At 43.8% G+C, this 22,526-nt stretch overlaps 1 protein-coding gene across 2 annotated transcripts in view; it reads right to left on the reverse strand.

Annotated features, from left to right (window-relative positions):
- ACSL1 (acyl-CoA synthetase long chain family member 1) overlaps nucleotides 1-22,526 on the reverse strand; it is a 68,723-nt gene that overhangs the window by 13,657 nt on the left and 32,540 nt on the right. The window contains exons 3-14 of one of the 2 annotated variants that reach the window (XM_036838990.1): nucleotides 16,032-16,146; nucleotides 15,221-15,285; nucleotides 12,841-12,942; nucleotides 11,221-11,320; nucleotides 10,830-11,008; nucleotides 7,826-7,858; nucleotides 7,611-7,662; nucleotides 7,019-7,092; nucleotides 5,550-5,627; nucleotides 3,644-3,778; nucleotides 1,744-1,878; nucleotides 782-877 (exon numbers count right to left, since the gene is read on the reverse strand). In XM_036838990.1, coding sequence (XP_036694885.1) covers nucleotides 782-877; nucleotides 1,744-1,878; nucleotides 3,644-3,778; nucleotides 5,550-5,627; nucleotides 7,019-7,092; nucleotides 7,611-7,662; nucleotides 7,826-7,858; nucleotides 10,830-11,008; nucleotides 11,221-11,320; nucleotides 12,841-12,942; nucleotides 15,221-15,285; nucleotides 16,032-16,146 — 1,164 coding nt within the window. The remainder of the gene's footprint in view (nucleotides 1-781; nucleotides 878-1,743; nucleotides 1,879-3,643; nucleotides 3,779-5,549; nucleotides 5,628-7,018; nucleotides 7,093-7,610; nucleotides 7,663-7,825; nucleotides 7,859-10,829; nucleotides 11,009-11,220; nucleotides 11,321-12,840; nucleotides 12,943-15,220; nucleotides 15,286-16,031; nucleotides 16,147-22,526) is intronic. The other variant, XM_036838991.1, reaches the window with a different exon arrangement.

The raw sequence follows: 22,526 nt of genomic DNA on the forward strand, positions 1-22,526 counted from the left end.
CATACGCTACAACACGCTTCATTACAGCACCCAACGTATTCACCCGCATAGGAGACAATGTCATTAACAGGTCGCGCTGCGCACAACCTGCCCAGGGACACACTCGCTCCGTCGGCTCACGGCTACTTATCACCCAGTCTCAGCTGGCTCCCCCTCCCCTTTAAGAAAGGGTCTCTGCATGGTTTGCAGGTTGGCTTATCACTTACTACCAATCCCCATGCCCTCACACCTGATCTAAAGGCATCTTTTGTGCCTTACCCTAGAGAAAATTACCCAGTGGTAGACACAAACGCATATTCTGCCTGGGGTAAAAGATATATACAGCCACACCTCGTTTTATTCGCTTTGCAGATACTACTTTTCTTACAAATTGAAGGTTCGTGGCAACGCTGCGTTGTCAGATAACGGTTAGCAGTAAAGCATTTTTAAATTAAGATATATACATTGCCTTTTAAACATAATACTATTGCACACTTAATAGACTACAGACTAGTGGTAAACATTACTTTTATATGCACCGGGAAACCAAAAAGTTCACGTGACTGGCTTTACTGCGATATTGGCTTTGTTGCAATATTGGCTTTATTGCAGTGGTCTGGAACTGAACCTGCGGTATCTCCGAGGTGTGCCTATACCCCTTTCTCCAAGCAACCTAGGAATAACATGATCTTCCAAACAAAAATACGACACACAGGGGAGAAGAAGAGTGCCTTTTGGAAAGCAGACTCCTGGGCGTGACTCGGTCCGAGACCAGAGGGAGGTGCGGAGGGAGGCGCCTCACCTGGCAGCCCAGCGCGGCTCTCAGGAAGGTCAGCACGGTGGCGGACACGGGCGCTGCTCCTGTGATCATCAGCCGTACTTTTCCTCCCAGGCTCGACTTGCAAGGCAGGGAGAAGGGAGAAGGGAGAGGGGAGAGGGGAGAGGGGAGAGGGTGAGGGGCAAGTGGCTGGAGGGTGGCGGGCTTCTCAAAGATTCCTTCTTGGAACCCCAGTACTCTAACCCACCAGCTTCTTGTCTGCAGGCTGCAGAGAACTCACTGTGCCCGAGGACGCACAGGCACCCCAAGGGGGACCCCTGACTGGAGTTTGGTTCCACCCGAAACCACTCCATTCGCTCTCAACAGGTGTGGAAAATAAAGCAACACCTCTATACCTGCAGGTGTTTTAAGGAATTAGAACAAGAGTGTCGTGGGTTTATGGCAACCACCACCTTCTGGGGGACATAATATTATTCCATGTTCTTTATCACTCATGCCTAAAAAAATACCTCAAGAGTTCCAGAACAGTAAAACAAAATGGAGAATCAGAAAGGCTGTGCTACCTGATTCCTCTTCTGCCCTGGATAGCTAAACACTGTTCAGATTTATCTTGGACACTGAGGTTTTGCTAATGGCTTTGTCCTTAGTTTTTAGAAATGTGCCAGAAATTCTCTCTCTCTCACCTTCTCTTTTAAAAACAGCCCTCACACAATATAGGGGTAGGGGGTTAAGAGGTACAAACTATTAGGTATAAAATAAGCTACAAGGATATATTGCACAACATGGGGAATATAGCCAATATTTTATAATAACTATAAATGGAGTATAATCTTTAAAAATTGTGAATTGCTATATTGTACACCTATAACTTATATAATATTGTACATCAACTATACTTCAATTGAAAAAAAAAAAGAGCCCTCACAGAAAGTTTGAAATGCAAATGAGTTTACATGACAAATAACCGTTGTGAGTCAATGTGCTACCTGTATTTTGTGGAAGATCAACTTATCCCACAGGCTGTTGTTTCTAATGATGCCACTGCGAAGCTCGGCTTCTTTCCTCTTGGAGGCAAAGTCCAACAGCCATCGCTTCAGCGTGGTGTTTGCCTGAGCAAAAATCTAATAAGTCAAGAAGCAAGAAGGTTTCACAATAAGTAGGATGGCGAGATAATAAGAAGTCAGATAATAACAAGTGTTGGTGAAAATGTAGAGAAATTGGAACCCTCATACACTGCTGGTGGGAATGTAAAATGGTGCAGCTGCTTTAGAAAACAGACCAGCGGTTCCTCAGTTAAACACAGAGTTACCTACCATATGACTAGCAATTCCGCTCCTAGGCACATACCTGAGAGAATGAAAACCCATGTCCACACAGCCTCTTGCCCGTGAATGTTCACAGCAGCATTATTCATAATAGCCAAAAAGCGGAAACAACGCAAATGCCCATCAATGGATGGATGGATAAATAAAACGTGCTGTATCCATGCAGTGGAATATTATTTGGCCATTAAAAGGAATGAAGTATGGATGCATGCTATGACATGGACGGACCTTGAAAGCATGCTAAGCAAAAGAAGCCAGCAACAAAAGAACATTGCATGATTCCATTCACATGAAAATCCAGAATAGGGAAATCTATAGATTCAGAAAGTAGATGAGTTTTTTGGGGGGTGGAGGGAGGTAGCAGGGTGGAGGATGATACCACATTCCTTCTGAGGTGATAAAAATGTTCTAAAATGGACTGTAATGATGGTTGCAGAACTCTGTGAATGTACTAAAAACCTTTGAATTGTACAATTAATGTACAATTAATTGTACAATTGTACAATTAATTGTACACTTAATGGGTGAATTGCATGTAATGTGAATTATAACTCAATAAAGCTGTTTTACAGTTTTTTAAAAAACAACCATTAAAAAAATGAGAAGGTTGGCACTTCCCTGGTGGCGCAGTGGTTAAGAATCTGCCTGACAATGCAGGGGACACAGGTTCGATCCCTGGTCTGGAAGATTCCACATGCCGCAGAGCAACTAAGCCCATGCGCCACAACTACTGAGCCTGCGCTCTAGAGCTCGCGTGCCACAACTACTGAACCCACGTGCCACAACTACTGAGCCTGCACGCCACAGCTACTGAAGCCCGCGTGCCTAGAGCCCATGCTCCACAACAAGAGAAGCCACTGCAATGAGAAGCCCGCGCACCGCAACAAAGAGTAGCCCCCGCTCGTTGCAACTAGAGAAAGCCTGTGCGCAGCAACGAAGACCCAACGCAGCCAAAAATAAATAAATTAAAAAAAAAAAATGAGAAGGTTCTCATAGATGACGAGAGCCATGTCTCAAAATAAAGAGTATTAGAACTGCCCAGTCCACACTCATTCTGGAGACTGCTCACACCACACGGGGTCCTGCCCCAGCTGTGGGGTCCGTGCTCCAAAGGCTCACACCTCCTCTCGGTCCCTGGCTTGGTTTGAGAGTCACGTCTCTCAGGGTGGCTAAGTAGGTAATATTTTCCATGCAGTGGAGCTTTACAATTTATAAAGCCATTTCATAGTTATTATTTTCCTATGATGTAATTAGCATCTTTATGAGATGGAGGAGGTAACAGCCCACTGTAAAGATGAGAAAACAGAGGCTCAAAGAGTTTATCGTGAAAATAAAACAACCTCCACCTCACACCTGTATTGTGCCTTCCAGTTTATAAGGTGCGTCCACAGGCCTTTCTCTTATAACCCTCACTCACAGCTCTCGGAGGTCAACGCACTCAGGTTTATTAGCAGAGGGGTAAACTGCAGCCCCTCGAGAGAGTACGGGCAGCGGCCGTGGTCACACACGGTCTTGTATTCAAGGTCCGGAGCTCTGCCCCAGCTCTTCGCTTGGCACTTACTCGGTCAAACATCCGGTTCAGCAGTCTGGGGACCACAGGGAAGATGGTGGGTTGAAGGGTCTTGAGATCATCCATAAGGAGCCTGATATCTCCTTGGAAAAATCCTATCTTAGCTCCGTGACACAGCATCATACACTAGAGAGGTGAACAGAAATATCCAACATGTCATCATTGCAACAGGGATTACACAACACACACAGACACACAAGGCTCCAGTTTTAGCATTTCAGACCAGCTTCCAGAAATCATAAAGTTCCTAAATGTAGGGAGCTTTTAAAGCAACGTTCTTGTGTTCTGGGGTCCTTGTACAACATGGGAATGTGGCATTGCTCTTGACTATCCTGAAGATAAAGGGACTAGTAAGAAACCAGGGAATGTGGTTTTCAGGGATGATCAGAGAGGTTCTGCTATTTTAGCTTCAATAATAAATATCTGCTGAATGAATGACATGGTATTCGATAATCCAAATATTTTTAGCCTTCCAGAAACTTTAGGTCTAATTTATTCTCATCAAAAAAACTTAGCTACTTGCCTTAGCTTTTTAAAGTCTCATTTCTTCTATTTGAATCTAACTAAAAAATTCTGAGTAGTCAGAATACGCTGCGGCTGAGGCACTAGGCCATCTGTACCACAGCGGTTTGCATTCGGCTATAACCTAGTGCCTGAATTTTTTCCTGTCTGATGAAAGCTGCACTGGCAAGCCACAGGCACTTGACAAAGAGTCTGCCTGTTTTAAATTTTAAAAAGAAAGAGAGATTCAGGAGATGATGCAACGGAAGTACAAACGGTCTCAGGCTTGAAAGCAGAAACAACTAGAAAGGTTCATTGTTTAAAAACACAGCTCGGGGGCTTCTGTCCAGTGTGGCCTGCCTCCTGGGCACACTTTGAAAACTAGTTAGGCACCTACGGTCCACTGTCAACATGTCTGCAATCACTCTGTAAGCTCACAAGGTCTCCTGAGGCGTGCAGGAGACACAAGTATCAGATGGAAGATCCTTGATCCTTTGGGGGAAGTGAATCCTACAGGGCGGCAGCTAGTCAAAGGGCTGGGACTTTATCAGCCACCCCTCTCTCTCCAATACCTGCCCAGTACCTGCAACACAGCTGGTGCTCTGTGAACATTCATTAAAATGAGTGAGCAGTGCTCACTGTTTCTCCTATGAGCATACAATCCAAAACTGTCCAAGAAGGAAAAAAGATGGTTCTTGGTCAGTTTGTAAATTAGTCACACAGTCGTGTATGAGGAGCTCAGGCAGAGGTCAGCTGAATATCATCCCGCTTTGCCAAAGGCACTTGGAATATTGCTGAAAAAATGAATCTGAAGTCAACTTGTGCCTTATGAACAAGCACAGTCAAAAATAGAGACTTCTGGGACTTCCCTGGAGGTCCAGTGGTTAGGACTCCACACCTTCCACTGCAGAGAGCACGGGTTCGATCCCTGGTCGGGGTACTAAGATCCCACAAGCCGCATGGTGTGGCCAAAAAAAAAAAAAATAGACTTCTTACAGAACTGAAGCCTCACCAGCCTTTGTGGGATGGTATTCATAAAAATTCTACATTCACAGCTCACCTTTCTGAATTCATGTCCATATTCGTGTCCTTCAAAAGTCTGAGCTTCCAATTTTAAAATGAGTATTAAAGTTCAAGTATCTGGACCCAGAAAAATAATTATACTCTTAAATAATCAGCTCAATTTCTCAAATAGGGCTGAGCAAAGAACTCTCTACATAGAGGACAGTCTGCACATTCAAACTTATCTGCATGAACCACTCATGCATGTGTGCAATGGTAAAAATGAAATGTCTGTGTCACTGGCATCCAAGACAAGTGCTTTCTGTAAGACACAACAACTTAGCAGAACACAGCCAAACACATGTGCACAAACAAAATAAAACTCAGTGCCTACCTCTACAACTTTCTCAAACATGTGGGCGAGAGGCAAGAAAGAGATCAAAGTATCATCTGAGGAAGCAATGAATGCACCCTGGAAAGCAAAGACACCAGGCAGGCAGAAAAGCATTAGAATTTCCAGGAATTTTCCATTTTATTATTATAACTTACAAATTATTAATCTTAATGTTAACATTAACTGTAAACATTTACTTCAATGATTCATGAATTTTAAGTTTTCTTTGAAGGTCAATAAGGAAATTAAAATTTCACTTGGTAAGGTACTAAATGTTGAACTCTGTTTAGAAAGTATATACCAAAAGGATTAAGAAAGTGTAAGTATAAGTGAAAGTGAGATCGAGCTTCTGCAGTCGCCAAAGGTGCCCATTCCCCAAAACCATTAAGCACAGGCTCCTACCACAAAGAGGAGACCGTATGGAGCCCTCCCAGAGACATGTAATTTGCAAAAGCAAATTATGTAAAAGCGTGCAAAGGATATGAGGGAAAGGCATACATTATATTATTCAATAAGTACTTTTTTAAAAGGCAAGTTTGAAATAGACCTTTGGTGTTACAGATTGAAATGTGACCACCCCCCTCAAAGTCATATGTTAAAGCCCTAGCCGCCAAAGTGACTGTATTTGGAGACAGGGAAGGTCATTAAGGTTAAATGAGGTCATGAGGGTGGGGCCCTGATCCAATAAGGCTGGTGTCCTTGTAAGAACAGAAAGAAACACCAGAAACCTCTCTCTTGTTCTCCATATGCAAACAGAGGAGAGGTCGGGGGAGGCGTGGTGAGGAGCCTGCGGTCTACAAGCCAAGAAGGGAGCCTTCACCAGAACCAAACCTGCTGGCACCTCGATCACGGACTTCTACCCTCCAAAACTGCGAGAAAAATACAAGTCTGTTGTTTAAGCTATCCAGTCTGTGTTATTTTGTTGCGGCAGCCCACACAGACTAGGATACTTACAAAGCAAACTTTAAGATTATAGGAAATAACTAAAGTTTGAGGCTTTAATCCTTCTTATAAAGTGGAAGCCAAATCAAATCAAGCATAATAAATAATAAAAACAATAATAATCCAAAAAACCTTCAGCAGCATTTAACATTTCTTTGTCAACTTAAAGAAATTAATTCTTTTCCATACTAAAATAGGAGATAAAAACAAGAGAGTCAGTTCTCTGTCCTTTCCTGGAAACATTTATAGAGCAGTATCCAAATAAAGTTTTACTACATAAAAGACGTAATAAATTCTATCTGTCAATTCAGCTTAACGGTCACAGCAGGAGTTGGGGATTAGGTCCACAGTGAAAACTATTTGGGAGAAGGTGAATGTACGAAAGCTCAGACCTTATCTATATTTCAGACAGTGTTTCAAATACAGTCCATGCCTAACATAATAGTGGGGCTTTTACCACCTTCATTCTTGAGGCCTGATGCCAACCAATGGATATGAAGAAAGATGACAATATCCCCGAAGTTTACCTCTGTCATTTTTATAAACGCTGAACAATCGCTCACTACATTTCGATGGGTGATCAGTGCTCCTTTGGGGTTGCCTGTGAACACATAGGAACAGAACAAAGTTAGAGGACAGAAACTCCATCCAAGAATGATGGACATGACAGAAGCCCAGAAACCCCATATCATTAAAGCCTCTGATGCCTGTAGTGTGAGGTACACCCATGAAAGACTAAAGTTAGTCACATTAAATTCCTGAGCAATCTGCAATCCTTTAAAATGAAACTTATTATCTTAAACCATCTTTACTAATATGGGCAAGTTTTAGAGGGTGTGTGTAGCAGTTAAGAAAAGAAAATCCAGGAATTTTATTTCTGGAAACCATGGATACAGTTTGTCCCAGGAAGATGGGTGATCCTACTGTGACCTTTCATAAATGTTTGAGGACATGCTCAGATTCTGGGAACGTCTTATAGAGCTACCGTAAGACAGGCTTGAACACTTCGGTCTCTTCTGCTTCTAGGCCATCTATAGCTCGAATAAGTCATCCACAAGAAAAGGCAGGGAATATACACTTCCAGGTACCACTCAGAAACAATTCCTTTTCAAAACTGACCTGTAGTGCCACTTGTGAAGCAAATTATTGCAATATCTTCAGGCGCTGGAGGCTATAGCACGTTAAAAAAAAAAAAAAAAAAAGCCAGTATAAATCAGAATAGAATAGAAAACTTTAAGTCATAAGATATCACTCAAGATTTCTACTAGGCTCTGAGCTGACTAGACACGGAAGCTACACAGAGGCTGGGGCAGGGTCGCACATGGTGCACTCACCTTGGGCTTCCGTTTGTTGGCTCTTCCCAGGTCCTTAAAGAGAAGAGAGAAAAAAAATCTTAAACGGAAACATTTTCTAAATGTAAAGAACAAAAGTCACATCAAGTCAGTTCAAGCTGACTTTTCTGTGGGATTCACTCACAGCTGACTCAAAGACAGCACAGATTTCAAATTAAATAAACTACAGCAATTTTAATTAACCTGAACCCGAATACTTACCCATTGTTCTAAGAAGCCATTTTCTGTTTTCTCTCTTATATAAAACTATATCGATGGCATTAGGACTGGCCTTTGAGATAGGATTTATTCAAAAGACAGGAATCAAAGTCTTTTACACGTTCTTCTGGTTTCCACTCCCCTTCCTATCACAGCCTTTAACAAAGCCCGGCTCTTCACCGTAATCAGAGAACCACAGCTGCTCTGTACCCTTCCAAAACCAGAGCTCAGCACAGATACGTGAGCACCCAATTCTGCAAAACTGACATCTTCAATCTGGAGAGAGAAAATCAGTCTCTGCCAGATTTAACTGGTGGCCATTCTGGAGAGGCTCAACTATCTGTACTCCCCACGTGGAGCAGAGGAAGGATCTGGGCACCTCTGATTACAAAACAGGCCACGACAGAAGCTCTAAGACCACTCTCGAATGGCTATGAAGGTTAAGAACGACAGATTCATTTCTGAGGTACGGCATTTCCCAAAGGCGGACTCCCAGTTACTACCAAGGGCTAATTCTGATGTTGTTATTTCATGAAGGTGTCTCCATGACCACTTTAATATCTATTAATTTTTTTAATGAACAATTTATATTCTTTTCCTATTAAAATTGAACAGCTTGAGTGAGCATATGGAATGAGCATGCCTAGAATTAAATGGAAATTAGATGGGTGGGCTCAGGGCTCAGTGAGTTTCTACCCAGCATACAGTTTTAAACAGTTTTTAATCCTAATCACACTTTAAATTATATATATATAACAGACCACTGATTAAAAATAGGAACACTGACATCCAAATAGAAGTCAACTAAGAGTTAAAGTAACGATAATTCCACCAATCTTTTTCCTAAAATAATCTTTGTCAGATCCAAATTTCCACTCATCTTTTTAAAATTTTTACATTAACTTCTTAAGATCTCTAATTCTTCAAAAATTGATGTTAAGTAAAATAAAGCAAGTTATATGCAATTAGACTTTTAATTTATTAGAAAAAAATTATCCAAATTAGTCCATTATTTGCCAAGAAAGTTTCATAGCCTGAAGCCTGACTTATGTCATTATTTAGGATAAAATACAGCTATTATAAAGATTAAAGTTGTCATCTTTAGGTTCCAAATGCCAAAATAAAAAAGAACCATAAACAGAAGGAAAACTGAGTTCTACTTAATGAAGTATTTGGGGGTGATAAAATTTGTACCCTACTGAAAATGCATAAAAAAAGACAAATCAGTGAATAAAGAGATAGAATGATTAATCTGTGATAAAGCAGATATATTAAAATGGTAATTGTAGACTCTTGGTGGGATGTAGTGGTCTACTGTACAATTCTTTCAACTTGTTTGCATATTTGAAAATTTTCATAACAAAATATTGGAAAAAATGCAAAAATACCAATGTTTCTATTTTTGATGCTATAAAAATATACATTAATAAAAATTAGATCCCATGATCAACCAAAAAGTTTTAAATTCATTGCTTAAAAATTTAATCTTTTGCTTATAAAAATTTTAAAAACCAAATATGAATTATATTATACAGGTAAGTGTAAAACAATGTCTTTTATAAATATTTTCATATAAACTTTATATTATAATCTTTGGTCACTTACTTATCTAAATTATAATCTTAAAATTACTTCTTTATCATACAGAGCAGTCAAAAAAGACAAAAAAAGTTTGTGTATGTGTCTGTGTGTGGTGGGGGCAGCAGGAAGAGGAAAAATGGGGGAAAAGATATTATTATGAAATGGGGTTACAAGTAAAAAATACAAAAATAGGGAAATGCTCAGTGAAAAGCTAGTTAAAAACCCAATTTAGCAATTCAGCACACCCATTAGCTCTTACGGACTCCTGTTGTATGCTGTCGTGTGTGTGTGTGTGTGTGTGTGTGTGTGTGTGTGTGTGTGTGTGTGTGTGAGTGAGAGAGAGGCAGAAGCTCTGACAGAACAAATGACAGATTCTCTGTGACGACTAAGTTCCCCAGGAAAGGTTTTATAGATCCTTCCTCGTAGCTCAACTTCTTGATAGAAGGAGAACTGTCAATAAAATTCAAAACCCTATTTATAACAGTTCCAGGAAAATATTTATAACATTTTCAGAAAGAGAATGACTTATTCTATTGAACCTATTGCTTCCCGTGACGTGCACATAATAACAAGGGCCTCCTCTTGCCCACTGTTTTGGATTGAAGTTTAATCCAAAAACAACTGGGGAGACTAGCTTCTTATATGATCCGATGTCAAACAATCAATTTAAATATGGACCACACTCATTTCCCTAGAATGGTTACCTTTAAAGTTGTGATTAATGTGAATCTTAAATATAATACGAAAATAAACCAAATCAAGCCTCTATGCTAGAAATTCACCAGGACCCTATGAAAGCAACCTGGGGAAAAGAATAATGAGGCAGATTTCTATGTCTGGCTCCGTTTTAGAGATACATCAGTAAGTAAAAGGTGTTAAAGCCTAAAGAGGACATACAAACTTAAATCTCTGCCTGAATCTGAAATTCCCATTCCCAGCATTTATTGGCGTGGCTCATCAGTGCTCTAGAATGAGCACGTGAGCACTGCAACGCGCCTGATGAGAACACTTTCTGTAAAATGTGATGGATTAACACTGGGCATGCGGGTAGAATTCGTCTTTCCAGTAATGAGACACAGATTTCTGCTCTCCATCTTTTACAGGACCAGCCAGAGTTGGGACTTTGTGGTCGCACTGGATGCCACATTTGAGCCAAAATGACCTCAGGGAAACCCTGCAGCGAGGTGGGCAGGGCAGGGTGACTCACCTCCATCGCCTTCATGCTGATGATCTCCACCCCGCACTTCTTGCCTCGTTCCGACAGGTTACTGCCATAGGAGTCCATGAGAACGATAGTTTTAAGGGATGGTGTTAATTTATTTTCTATACCTTCTAATAAGAGGTTGGCCTTCCCTGGCTTGTCCACAAAAACCAGAGAGAGTTCAGCTGGAAGTGAAGAGACACAGTGAGGAACCAGCTCTGGGATATTAAAAGCTTGACTGTAACATCTGACACCAGGTTAAGTACTACATTTTTTGAATAGGAGGGTAGATGTACATTTAAATGGAAAAATCCCTATCATATCATGTATCAGCAAATGTAGTCTCTGTATTTAGCCAATAACTATGCCAACGTGCCCCCAAAGGCCGCAAACGTACCTTTGTTGATGATGTAGGTGATTGCTTCTGTTCCGAGGGTATCGTAGAGGGGAACGATCACCATCGAATAAGCAAAGCATCCCTGTTCAATGATCACCCACTAAAGAAAAAAGTAAAGATCAGGGTGAGAAAATGAGATATTGTGGAACCACTCCAGGGAAAACAATACTCTATAGAGATTCAACGTGGAAACACCAGATGTAGCAAAACTAACATCTGTGTATCTACTACTATGTGCCGGGCACCAAAGGGATTCCTAATGAGAGCAAAACACTTGCCCACTTCTAAAGAGGAAATTACAATTTGCCTGAAAATTTGAGGCAAATATGTGAAAAGAGAATGAACAGCATGAGAGTGATGGGCTCAGAGGCAAGACAGCGGCAGTGGGCCTCCTTGGTGGGGGAGGTAACCGAGCTTGCCCTTTGCGAGAGCAGCATGATTTGGACAGGGGGAGAGAAAGGTAAGGGGACTCTGGGAGCGGGGACTGTGAGATCAAAGCAGGGAGGGTGGTCCAGTGGGTGAGAATCTGCCTTCCAATGCAGGGGTCGCAGGTTCGATCTCTGGTCGGGGAACTAAGATCCCACATGCCGCGGAGCAACTAAGCCCGTGCGCCACAACTACTGAGCCTGCGCTCTAGAGCCCGCGTGCCACAACTACTGAGCCCGTGTGCTGCAACTACTGAAGCCCACGTGCCTAGAGCCTGTGCTCCCTAACAAGAGAAGCCACGGCAATGAGAAGCTCGTGCACTGCAACGAAGAGTAGCCCCAGCTCGCTGCAACTAGAGAAAGCCCGCGCACAGCAACGAAGACCCAACGCAGCCAAAAATAATAAATAAATAAATTTATTTAAAAAAAACTGCTGAGAAACCACTCTAATTTATAAAATAGTAGCACAGGGATTGAACCAACATGCCTTTTGGGCCCAAGTAGGTCTAAGAATCAATTCAATTTCTTCAAGCCCAGTGCTTGAATTTTTCTGCACCAGCTATGCCACTATTTATTTACTCACACTACAGGCAATAGCTCCAGGGGGCTTCTCATTTAAATGTAATTTAATACAGTGGTTTACAGAAGCACCATGCATGGGCCCGGATGGCTAAACAACAGTCTGCTTGTCCAAATTAAGGCCAGCTCCCAATGAGGCCCCTTCCCCATGGCCCCTGGGATTTTAAACTTGATAACCTGGGCAGAGAGAGCCCAGACCTTTTCGAGAGAAAAGATGAGAGTTTGCTACTGACAAAAATGTATCCAAGTTTCTCTGTCATTTATTAATGCCATTTTTCTAATCACAGAGGAAGCCCTTAAAGCGGGAAGACTTCTTTGTTAGTTATTTGCTCTAAGACTTTCTTCACTAGTTTTTGTTTGGGGACCTGATTTTAAAAAAAAAAAAAAAAACCGTAATTTTCTTTAAAAGTGATTTTTTTTTTCTACCTAAAGGCTAAGAAGGGCCTGGTTTGGGTTTTCATACATGTAACTCTCTAAGGCATAACACAACGTCATGTTCTCAGAGGTAATCAGACCGAAGAGTCTGGTCTGAAGCAGAGGTAGGTGCGAACCCTAACTGGTTCTTCCATCTGAGACCTCTCCAAACCATGTACGGTCAGCGCCTAATGGTTAATACCTCAGGTCTGTTCTGAGAAAAGATGCCGATGAACTGGTCTGGGGCCGCCTTGAAGCCCTTGTGGAGCAGCGCCGAGCCCACACACTCTGACATTTCTGCAACCTAAAACGGGGGAGAAAAAATCAGGAAGAGCATCAGGCCCAGCTCAGGGAACACAGCCTCCTGTGATGGCCAAGCCTAATATCTTAGCCAAGAAGCAGCACTGCCTGGGGCGGGGGAAGAACAGGGGCAAACAGGTATTCCTTTAGTTACACGTTTTTGCAAAGTTCAAGGTTTGAATCACCAGAACTCACTGTAAGAAAACTGATGATTGATGATATTTCCTTCTGCAGAGCAAATGAACTTCACCCCAGCAGCTGCAGGTCACAGGTGATACATGTCAGAGTTCCTATACTTGTTTAGTTTCGATACTTTTATACTTCAGTTTTATAAAATTATAAAAGCAATCCAGGGACACAGAATTTTGTGTCCAAGCAGCCAAAACTTGTCCTTTGATGTAAACACACAAACAACAAGTTTGGGGGAGATCTTTAAAAAAAAAAAAAAATAAGAACAAGCTCTTATCATTAGGCTCCACAATTCTATTCTTGAGAATTTATTCTTTGGAAATAACCCAATCCTAACCAGAGGTCTGAAAAAACTTTAGGTACAAAGATACGTATTTCAAAATTATCTAAAGTCACAAAAGTCTAGGGGAAAAAAGACCAATGGCTGGATGGTTAAGTAAATGATGGTAAATCTCTAAGAAAATGTTCTACAGCTAGTAAATACTACAGTTATGAAAACCATTTCAAACAGAGTATTTGTAACAATTTTAAGTAAGATAAATGAATACAAAAACGCATACTATTAATTACAACTATGTAAAAATAGGTAGATTCACAAAAATTAGGCAGGGCTATACCCCTGCCCCCATCCCTCATCCTCTCCTCATTCCTACCCCAAATGAACTAAAAAAATTTTTTTAAAATCTTAATTTGGAACTCTTTTCTTTATTCTCAGTTGGTAAATTCTCAAGAGCACTTTAAATCCGCAGAAAATAGAACCACACCTACTCCTGCCCCAGAAGCCTGTAGGTTCTGGCACGTAGTGCCCCTCCCCCCGCACCAATGGCCAGGCGACAGCAAGAATGACATTAACATGCTTATTACTTCCGTACCCCATGGAATGTTTCACAACTCCCGCTTGTGTGTAAGCGCTGGGAACCTGCGAGTACCTAGATGGTTTTCAGAGCTTACTGGGATTCTACGCACGCACTTGTATCTCTAGAAAGAGGGTCCAGACCTTTCTTCGAAAGACCTTACAGGGGTTCCTAGCCCCCAAAGCTAAGAATCACTGGGCTAGGGGGAAAAAGTGATTTAAATATACAAATTCAAAGTTAGCTTAATTCTACTTTTTTATCTTCACCAGCCTCTGTCTGAAATGTGCAAAACACCTTCTGAAACCCCAGTGATTTTCAATCTGCCTTCAAACATCCCACCTGCAATGGACCTGTTTTCTCTCCTCCAGCCAATATATAACAGAAGCAACAGAGGAACAGGTCACTATAGGTAACTGCAGTGTAAACCCCAAGCGCTGGGCTTTCTCTTTTTTTGTAATGCAAGTGCCTGCCTTAAGCTCTGATTTCCGACCATCCACTTCCAAGGCTGACGCATCACCAGCCAGAGGCTAGATAAGGAGCCAGGCCCCCTCCCCGCATGAGGCTCCTTTGTTTTACAGATCTTGGTTGATGTTGTTAACCGACCATTTGAGCCACTTGTTTTCTCTCTTCCTGTGCTTTGTTCCTGCTCTTCTGTTTCAACTTCATCAATAAGGGTGAGCCCTCGAAACCCTAGGCCCCCATCTTTGACCCCAATAAAGCAGAACCCCAGGTGCTCTACGCTCTCTCTCCCCCTCCCCGAGACCTCGCTTGTGTGGCCCAGGTGTGTTGTGCCATTTCCACGTCCTGTAGTAAGAAAGCTTTATTTTTTCCACGTTTCCTTATGGTTATTGCTGAAAGGCGCCTTGCAATCATAATATGGACCACGAGGGCTGGCCCGGCCACAATACTGATTATTGATAGGCTGAGACCTGCACAAAACGGTAACATGACAAGAAGATGATGTAACCCAGAAGCACTTGAAGATTCTGTGAGGCCTGAAGACCATCGTGCAATGTGAAAATTCTAACACACATGAACTGTTTTTACACCACTTGTGAAAATGAGGGATCTGAAAACTACTATTTGGCTCTGGTAAGGCAAAATAAGCACTGAGAAATCCCTCTGCCCACCGGACCTACAGCTCATTACTCCTTCCTGCCCAATGTTCAACAGCTCCAAGAACTGCCATGTTGCAGCACTGTGGCTCGCGTGAGGCGGCCACACAGCCAGAAAACTCACCTGTTTGTATGAAAGCCATTCATAGGGTTGGTCTGGTTTCCGAGAGCCTAAACATGGGCCGTTATCTGAAAGGAGAAAAAAAATTTTTTAAAAAAGGATGGACTTAACATGCATAAATATTCCTAGGTTCTCGTTTTAACACACATAAATATTCCTAGATTCTCGTTTGTATCTTTCATTCCACAAAGTATCAGGTAGACTCTACTGTGGTCCTCAGATGTGAAACAATGAATTCAGATTGGAAATGTTTTCTCCCTGGGTTTTGGTCTGAGACTTTGTTTGTTTCTTTATTTCTATTTTGTTCCTTACATGGGGCAGGAGGGAGAGGGGCTGGAAGGCCGGGCAGCTTCTGGGTACCCGGGGTCTTTCGTGCCATCCTCAGGGATGAAGGGCAGTCCCATGAGCCGACACCCCCCAAGTGTCTCTGATGGAACCCCGCTTCCTTGGATGTCAGTGTTTATTTCTCAAAGTATGGGTCTCCTGGTCAAGCAAGTTTGAGAAATGTTGGATCAGGCGCAATTAAACAGGTCTCTTTACTGCAAGAAACGTCAGAGCCTATTCTGAGCTAAGAGACGTGTGACTCTCCATGAAACACATATGTGACCACGGAAGCCCCTTGGCTGCGGGGCACACCCAGCGGGACCCGTGTGCAGTGGGACTCACTCTGCGGAAGTTATGGGAGGAGACAGGGAGCCGGGAGCCAGACTGAGCGGGAGAAAGTTGGGAACAAATATGGCTTTCTGATGAAAGACCCGTCTTTCTGATGGAAAAACATGAAGCATTAGTCACACGGATTCAGTCAAATGCTTACTTGACAGCTGTATGCCCCTCTGGAAACCTTCATATAACGTTCTGACGTCGTCATAGAAATACACCAAGGGCTCGTCACTGTCCAGAAGCACGGATCTCCGGGCACCATCGCTGCCCTGGGAAAAGACAGACAGACAGATGGCACGTCAGCAGAAAGCATCAAAAATAAAAAGTCTACCGTGTGCACCTTCAATCCTCTCCAGGGCCCGGGAGCAGCTGCTCGGTGAGCATTTGCTGGATGAACTCCAGGGCGGGATGTGGTGGTGTCTGATATAAATCATCCACCTGGAGACAAGTGCAGGCTTCAGAGAAGCAAGGCTGGGACCATGTCCATCCAGGACCCCTGGGAAAAGGAAGCAACTGAGGGAAAAAGAAAAGAGGCTCACAGACCTATAAGCACTGGTCCTGCCAGACAAGGCTGAAGAGTCTGAGGACTGGACACCAGCCCCCTAAATGCACTGCGATGATTCTCAAACCATGGCCGGCAGCACAGAGGACCGATTTTTGTCAGGTCTTGTGGAAAGAACACACCGTTCAGTTTTACTTCCATCATGTTATCTATGTTCTTTTGGAGATTATGTCTACTGCTTCTTCTCTTTGCCAACTTCAGTTTCTCAGGCAGCATCTACTCGTTACCATCATCAGCTATAAAATGTAGGATGTGCATGGACACACTGACCTGCAGCACTTGTAAGGAGGCAGAGTTGCTACCGCTGTGCCCCCTCCTCTAAGTTGCCATCTGTCAGCTCAGAAAGTGCACCCATTATGGACAAGAACTCCTAACGGGCAAGTCATCTCAAGAGGCAGGAGTTCTCAACCAGCGAGCAGCTCAGCGTGCTGGGGCCCCGGAGATACTGCAAGGGGTACAGATGTATTTCTGTTTAAAATTTCTTTGGGGAAATTAGATTACGATACAAGGACTTCTGGTACCACAAGAAAGCACGGTTCAAAAGTGGGAGACATTGTTTCTAGCATGAGGTTTGAAGGAAGAAACTAGGAAAGGCTTCAGGAAGGGGCAAAAGGTGAGGTCTCGAAGAGGAAAACAGTCTGAAGAGGCAGAGCTGATGGGAAAACAGGATGCCCTCCAGGGGACAGACCAATGTGGAGACCCTTTATAAGGCAAAGAGATGGCCAGACAGGTGCTGGTGGATTCTTTTCCTTATCGTTGTTGTTTTTTAAAAGTTAGGATTCTTCACTCCTCCTCCCATTAGCTCTTTCCTTCCCCTATTAAGTTATCATTTATAGGGGACTTCCCTGGTGGCCCAGTGGTTAAGAGTCTGCCTTCCAGTGCAGGGGACATGGGTTCGATCCCTGCTCGGGGAACTAAGATCCCCCACGCTGTGGGGCAACTAAGCCCGTGAGCTCTGGAGCCTGCGCTCCGCAACTAGAGAGAAGCCCGCGTGCCGCAACTAAGACCCGACACAGCCAAATAAATAAATAAATAAATATTTTTTAAAAAGTTATCATTTATATACTTATTAAAATTTTTAATAGTATAGAAGTATACCGAGGAAAAAAATGACTAGCCCCTGTTATCAGTTTGGTGAGCTCCTTCCAGACTTTTTTTTTTTGCTTATACATTTACATACGTTCTTTTAATATCTACTATGTGCTACATATGTGTGTTTAACTCTTGATCTACAACTGTTAATAGTCTTCTGGGGTAAATATCACCCAATCATATTTTCTAATCGTCACACAGTCTTATCTTGGCAGAAACTTTCTAAGACCTGTAGCCATGATTCCAAATACAATTATTAACTACAACATGCTACTTTATAAAAGCAAAGAAGTTATTCTTCGTGCACCTAAAGACGGAAAAATCTCTTCACTTGAGAATCCTGCATTATTATTACTTAATCTCGGAGTCTGTTTTCTTTTCTGTAAAATGGGGATATCACGTGCCCATGTCCAGGGTTAGTTTTAGTTAAACAAGAACTTTCCTGTAAAACACTAATGTGTAGAATATTACTCAGACACCTGATAACGTGTCCTAACTACAAAGCCAGTCCTTCTTAGCCTATACCATTTCACCAACAAATATTCAGATTAAAATTCAGGAGCAATTCGTGGCTTTATAGTAAACATCAGAAGCCTCTTCAACCCAGGAAGCTACCCCAAAGACCCAGGGCATCAAGGCTAAGATAGAAAGAGAGAGATAGGAGACTGAAAGACCGAAAATGGGAAGGAGAAAAAAAGCTGAGAAAAGTAAGAGGTGTGCCTGGTAAGGAGGAGCCAACCGCCATTAAATAGCTGTCTCCTGGCCACCCGCCCAACCTGCTCTGCGTGTCACCACATGGCCTGGAGGCGCAGGCAGCCTGGTGGCCCGCGGAGAGGTCCTCATGACCTCAGCCGAGCACAGTGCCACCTACACCTCTCATCAGGACAGTCGCTCATCCATGGCACTACTCAGTTGTTTCTCTGCAAAAGCAATACTGCCTTCCCAGGGCGTTCTGCTGAGCGGCGCCCACGGCTGCCAACAGAGCTGACGGGAACCAGGCAAATAAGATACAGGGCTTGTTCTGAAGGCGGCTAAATCTTATCCCTACATGACCAGAGGGACTCCAAGGAGTACTGGCTGAGCAGAGGAGCGTGGAGGGAGCTGGAATGAATAGAGAGGAGAAGCCTAGAATCTACAGAGCACAGGCTCACCCCAGAGCTGAGGTCCTCAGAGGATGGTCAAGGGAACACCTGGTCCTTGTAGGGAAAGCATTTAGCGAGCCCTCTGCCAGATCTGCCAAGTCAGAAACTCTGGGGGTGTGATCCAGCAGCCGCGTTTCAGCCGGCCCTTTGGGGGACTCTGGTGCGCCAGCCTGGAGGCATTAAGGTTCCCAGCAGGGAAGTGGTGAAGATCCGGGTAATGCTGTAAAAGGAAATCTACTAGGAGGTTGAGCAGTGTACAGAACAAGATGGACAGAGACCAACTGACGTGGGCCTGGACTAGGGCAGGGCCGTGACGCTGGAGGCGCTAAGCACGAACGAATGGGATCGGTAGGTAACGGGATGCAGGAAAGAGGGAGGGGAGAGTCGGAGGCCTGAGAGAACAGCAGTTCCGATTTATCCAAAATAGGAAACTAGGGATTGGGGGTAGGTTTGAAAAAAGAGATTAAGTTTAGCTCTGGATATATGGAGACCCTACGTCTTCAAAACAACAGGTCAACTCCCCAGTCCCTACTTTGAGAATCACTGCTCTGGAGTATCGTTTTATAACAAACTTTTGCCTAAATAATTCTTTGGTTATGCTACCGTTTTGGTGGTATATGATCTTCAGGACTTTGAGAAGCATGGTGGTAAAACAGCCAAATCAAAGTTAAAGAAGTTAATCACATCCCAAATAAAGCCATCATCTTGACAGAGGAACCCGAGGACAAGACATTTATTATTACTCTAATTAGCAATTAGAATAAGTAGCAAAAGTTTGAAGATAAAGCAGTAAATGAATTCTATGTCAAAACTGTACAATTTAAGGTATAGGTGAAACACTGGGTGACAGGTCACATTGTCACTTAACTGTAAGGCGTACTCTGTAATTTCAGGAGAGGAGCTGAGTGAAATGAGGGTGGGGAAGACCAAGCAACAAGGTCTGTGTTTTGTTGCTCCATGATGATCACAATATGCCCGTAAGGACTCATCATTTTTGATGTGCATGTGAGTTACCATTCATCTTGAACGAAAGTGCTATCCATAAACCCTGGGTGTTAGCAACCTTAGTTACACCTGCAAGGTGAGGGCTTGCATGCTGAGTGCAATGGAAGCTCAAATGTCCATATGTGCTACAAAATTGAGCCATTTCAAAGGCAGGGCATTTAACTATCGGGTTATTCAAGTACATGCAGCTATTTCTAGGAACACCTACTTAAATGAAGAAATATTTTAAATCTGGCCTTTCTGGACTTCTGACATAACCAACAGATCGGGGGTGGAGGTACGGGTTTCAGTTGTGCTCAAAAAACAGGGAGAGCTATGCAGACAACCCCAGTGGAATGTGCAGGAAATTGGTCCATAAAGATTGAGTCAGGGAGGATTAAGGGCTTTTTCTTTCCTCTTTAATGTGGTTTATACAGTTTTCCCAGTTTAAAAAAAAAAAAGATTGTGAGTCAGTGGGTAGTGACCATACTACCGTCAAATCGCGGTCACGAGGATATTCGGCAATGGCTATACAAGCAAAGGTTCCTCTAGAGGTCAGTCTCCCCACGTGGGCTGAGTTAGGAAATAAAAGTTCAAGTTCCCCTCAGGGGCAGTAAGGACAGGAAGACAGTGAACATCTGTGAATCGATGGTTCCCAGGACTAGAGCTCTTGCCAATATTTGAGAAAAAGGAACATGTGATGGTGAGACTCATTTTGCATCACTCCCATATTTAAATGCAAAAGCAGGGACTTCCCTGGTGGCGCAGTGGTTAAGAATCTGCCTGCCAATGCAGGGGACAAGGGTTCGAGCCCTGATCTGGGAAGACCCCACATGCTGAGGAACTACTGAGCCTGTGCTTTAGAACCCATGAGCCACAACTACTGAAGCCCGCACGCCCAGAGCCCGTGCTCCGCAACAAGAGAAGCCACCGCAATGAGAAGCCCGCGCACCGCAACAAAGGGTAGCCCCTGCTCGCCGCAACTAGAGAAAGCCAGCACGCAGCAATGAAGACCCAACGCAGCCAAAAATAAATATAAATAAATGAATGAATGAATGAATGAATAAATGCAAAAGCAAATTATTACATCCTTGAGGATTTCTCAGGGATAGAAAGGCCTGAGCTTTATAAATTGTGGTCCCACTTATCTCCATCTAGAAAATGGCCCCAACAGTCAACCACCTATTATGTTACTACCGTTTATTTCCTCTAAGGAGATGGACTGGGGGAGGGCAGGAAGTAGGAGGGAGGGAGGGAGGGAGGAGGGGAAGGAAGGGACAGCAGAGAGGGAGTGGGGAGAACCCAGAAACATCTAAAGAGGCTGCTGAAGACTGGGCTGGATTTCATCTACTCCATCTCTAGGGAGAAAAGCAGCAGGTGGAAACCACAGTTCTCGGGGGTAAAAATGACTTTTTTTTTGCTCTTTCCAATATCGTCCATGTAAAATACACTCCTCCCAGCACAATGATTTCACATGCATCTTACCTGCTCAGGCCACCATCACCTACAGCCTTTTATAAACAGGCACAAAGAGACTTTTCCATCCGGGGACCTAGAGGCTCTCTGGCCATCAGTTCTATCCAGCAACACGAGATCTTTGACAGAGCAAACTAGGGCCTTTATTCAAGACCAGCCAATAGGTGGTGTTCCCAACCAGATTTTTTAGGATAATGAACAGGGTATTTTAAAAATACCTAGACTCCTCCATTGTGTTGACATAAATGTGACCACGCAGCCATGAACCCTCAGGTTCGCTACTCGCGCTCACCACTTAACCAGCCAGCCTCCTGAGACCCTTTCCCCCAGTGAGTGAAGAAGGGGCAGGCGCATCTGTCACAACCGGTGCCGGGTGTTGTCATCTGAGCGCAGGAGGTTTGGAAGGAAGTGAGTATTCACTTCGAAGATGAGAAAACGGACAAACAGACGGTGGGGAGACCTTCCTGTCTCAGTCCCACGTCTAAAATGTGGCAGAGCGAGCTTCAGACCAGCCTGTAGGACATCCGGGTTCAAACTCGCCCACACACGGTTCATCTCCACCTTGCAGGAGACGAGCCCAGATGCTGGTGGCCAGCTGGGGGGGTCTGGTTCTCTATCACTCTCCTCTAATCCTCAGGAGGCTTTCCTGTCCCGCCACCCCAGCTTCCTCTCCAGTTTTCAGCTTCCTGAGCGCCCCCTGTACCGAAGGGAGGACCTGCCTAAGGGGTGGGGGAGGCCGACTCAGTACTTAGCAAACCAGTTCTGTGCTGCCAAACACAGGTCAATCTCGTCACCAGAGAAAACTAGCCAACTGCACAAGGGAAAATAGCTCCCTCCCACCTCCGTGGAAGGGGAGAGAGTTCAAAGTCACAAAATCCAAATTCCCACAAACACACACTGGTCCAGCAAAACAAGCCTGCCTGTAGCATCTCCGAGTGCTGGCCACTTAGAACGAGCGAGGCACTAGCTCATAGTCTGAAGGAAACGCGTCTGTTCCTTGCCCTTGTTCGGCCTTTTAGAGGCTGCTGTGAAGGCGGGGTTTTTGCCCAGAGGCTCAGAAGGCCTACATCTGCCGTGTTTCATTCGACAGGAGTGGACCTTGCTTGGGGCGAGGCTAATTAATTAATTTACTTATTTATTTATTTATTGGGCTTCGTTGGGTCTTCGTTGCTGCGTGTGGGCTTTCTCTAGTTGCAGTGAGCGGGGGCCACTCTTCGTTGTGGTGCATGGCCTTCTCACTGCAGTGGCTTCTCTTGTTGCGGAGCACGGGCTCTAGGCACGTGGGCTTCAGTAGTTGCAGCACGTGGGCTCAGTAGTTGTGGCTCGTGGGCTCTACAGCTCAGGCTCAGTAGTTGTGGCGCACGGGCTTAGCTGCTCCACAGCATGTGGCATC

The sequence above is a fragment of the Balaenoptera musculus genome, chromosome 21 (genome assembly GCF_009873245.2).
Source record: "Balaenoptera musculus isolate JJ_BM4_2016_0621 chromosome 21, mBalMus1.pri.v3, whole genome shotgun sequence".
Classification (NCBI taxonomy): Eukaryota; Metazoa; Chordata; class Mammalia; order Artiodactyla; family Balaenopteridae; genus Balaenoptera; species Balaenoptera musculus.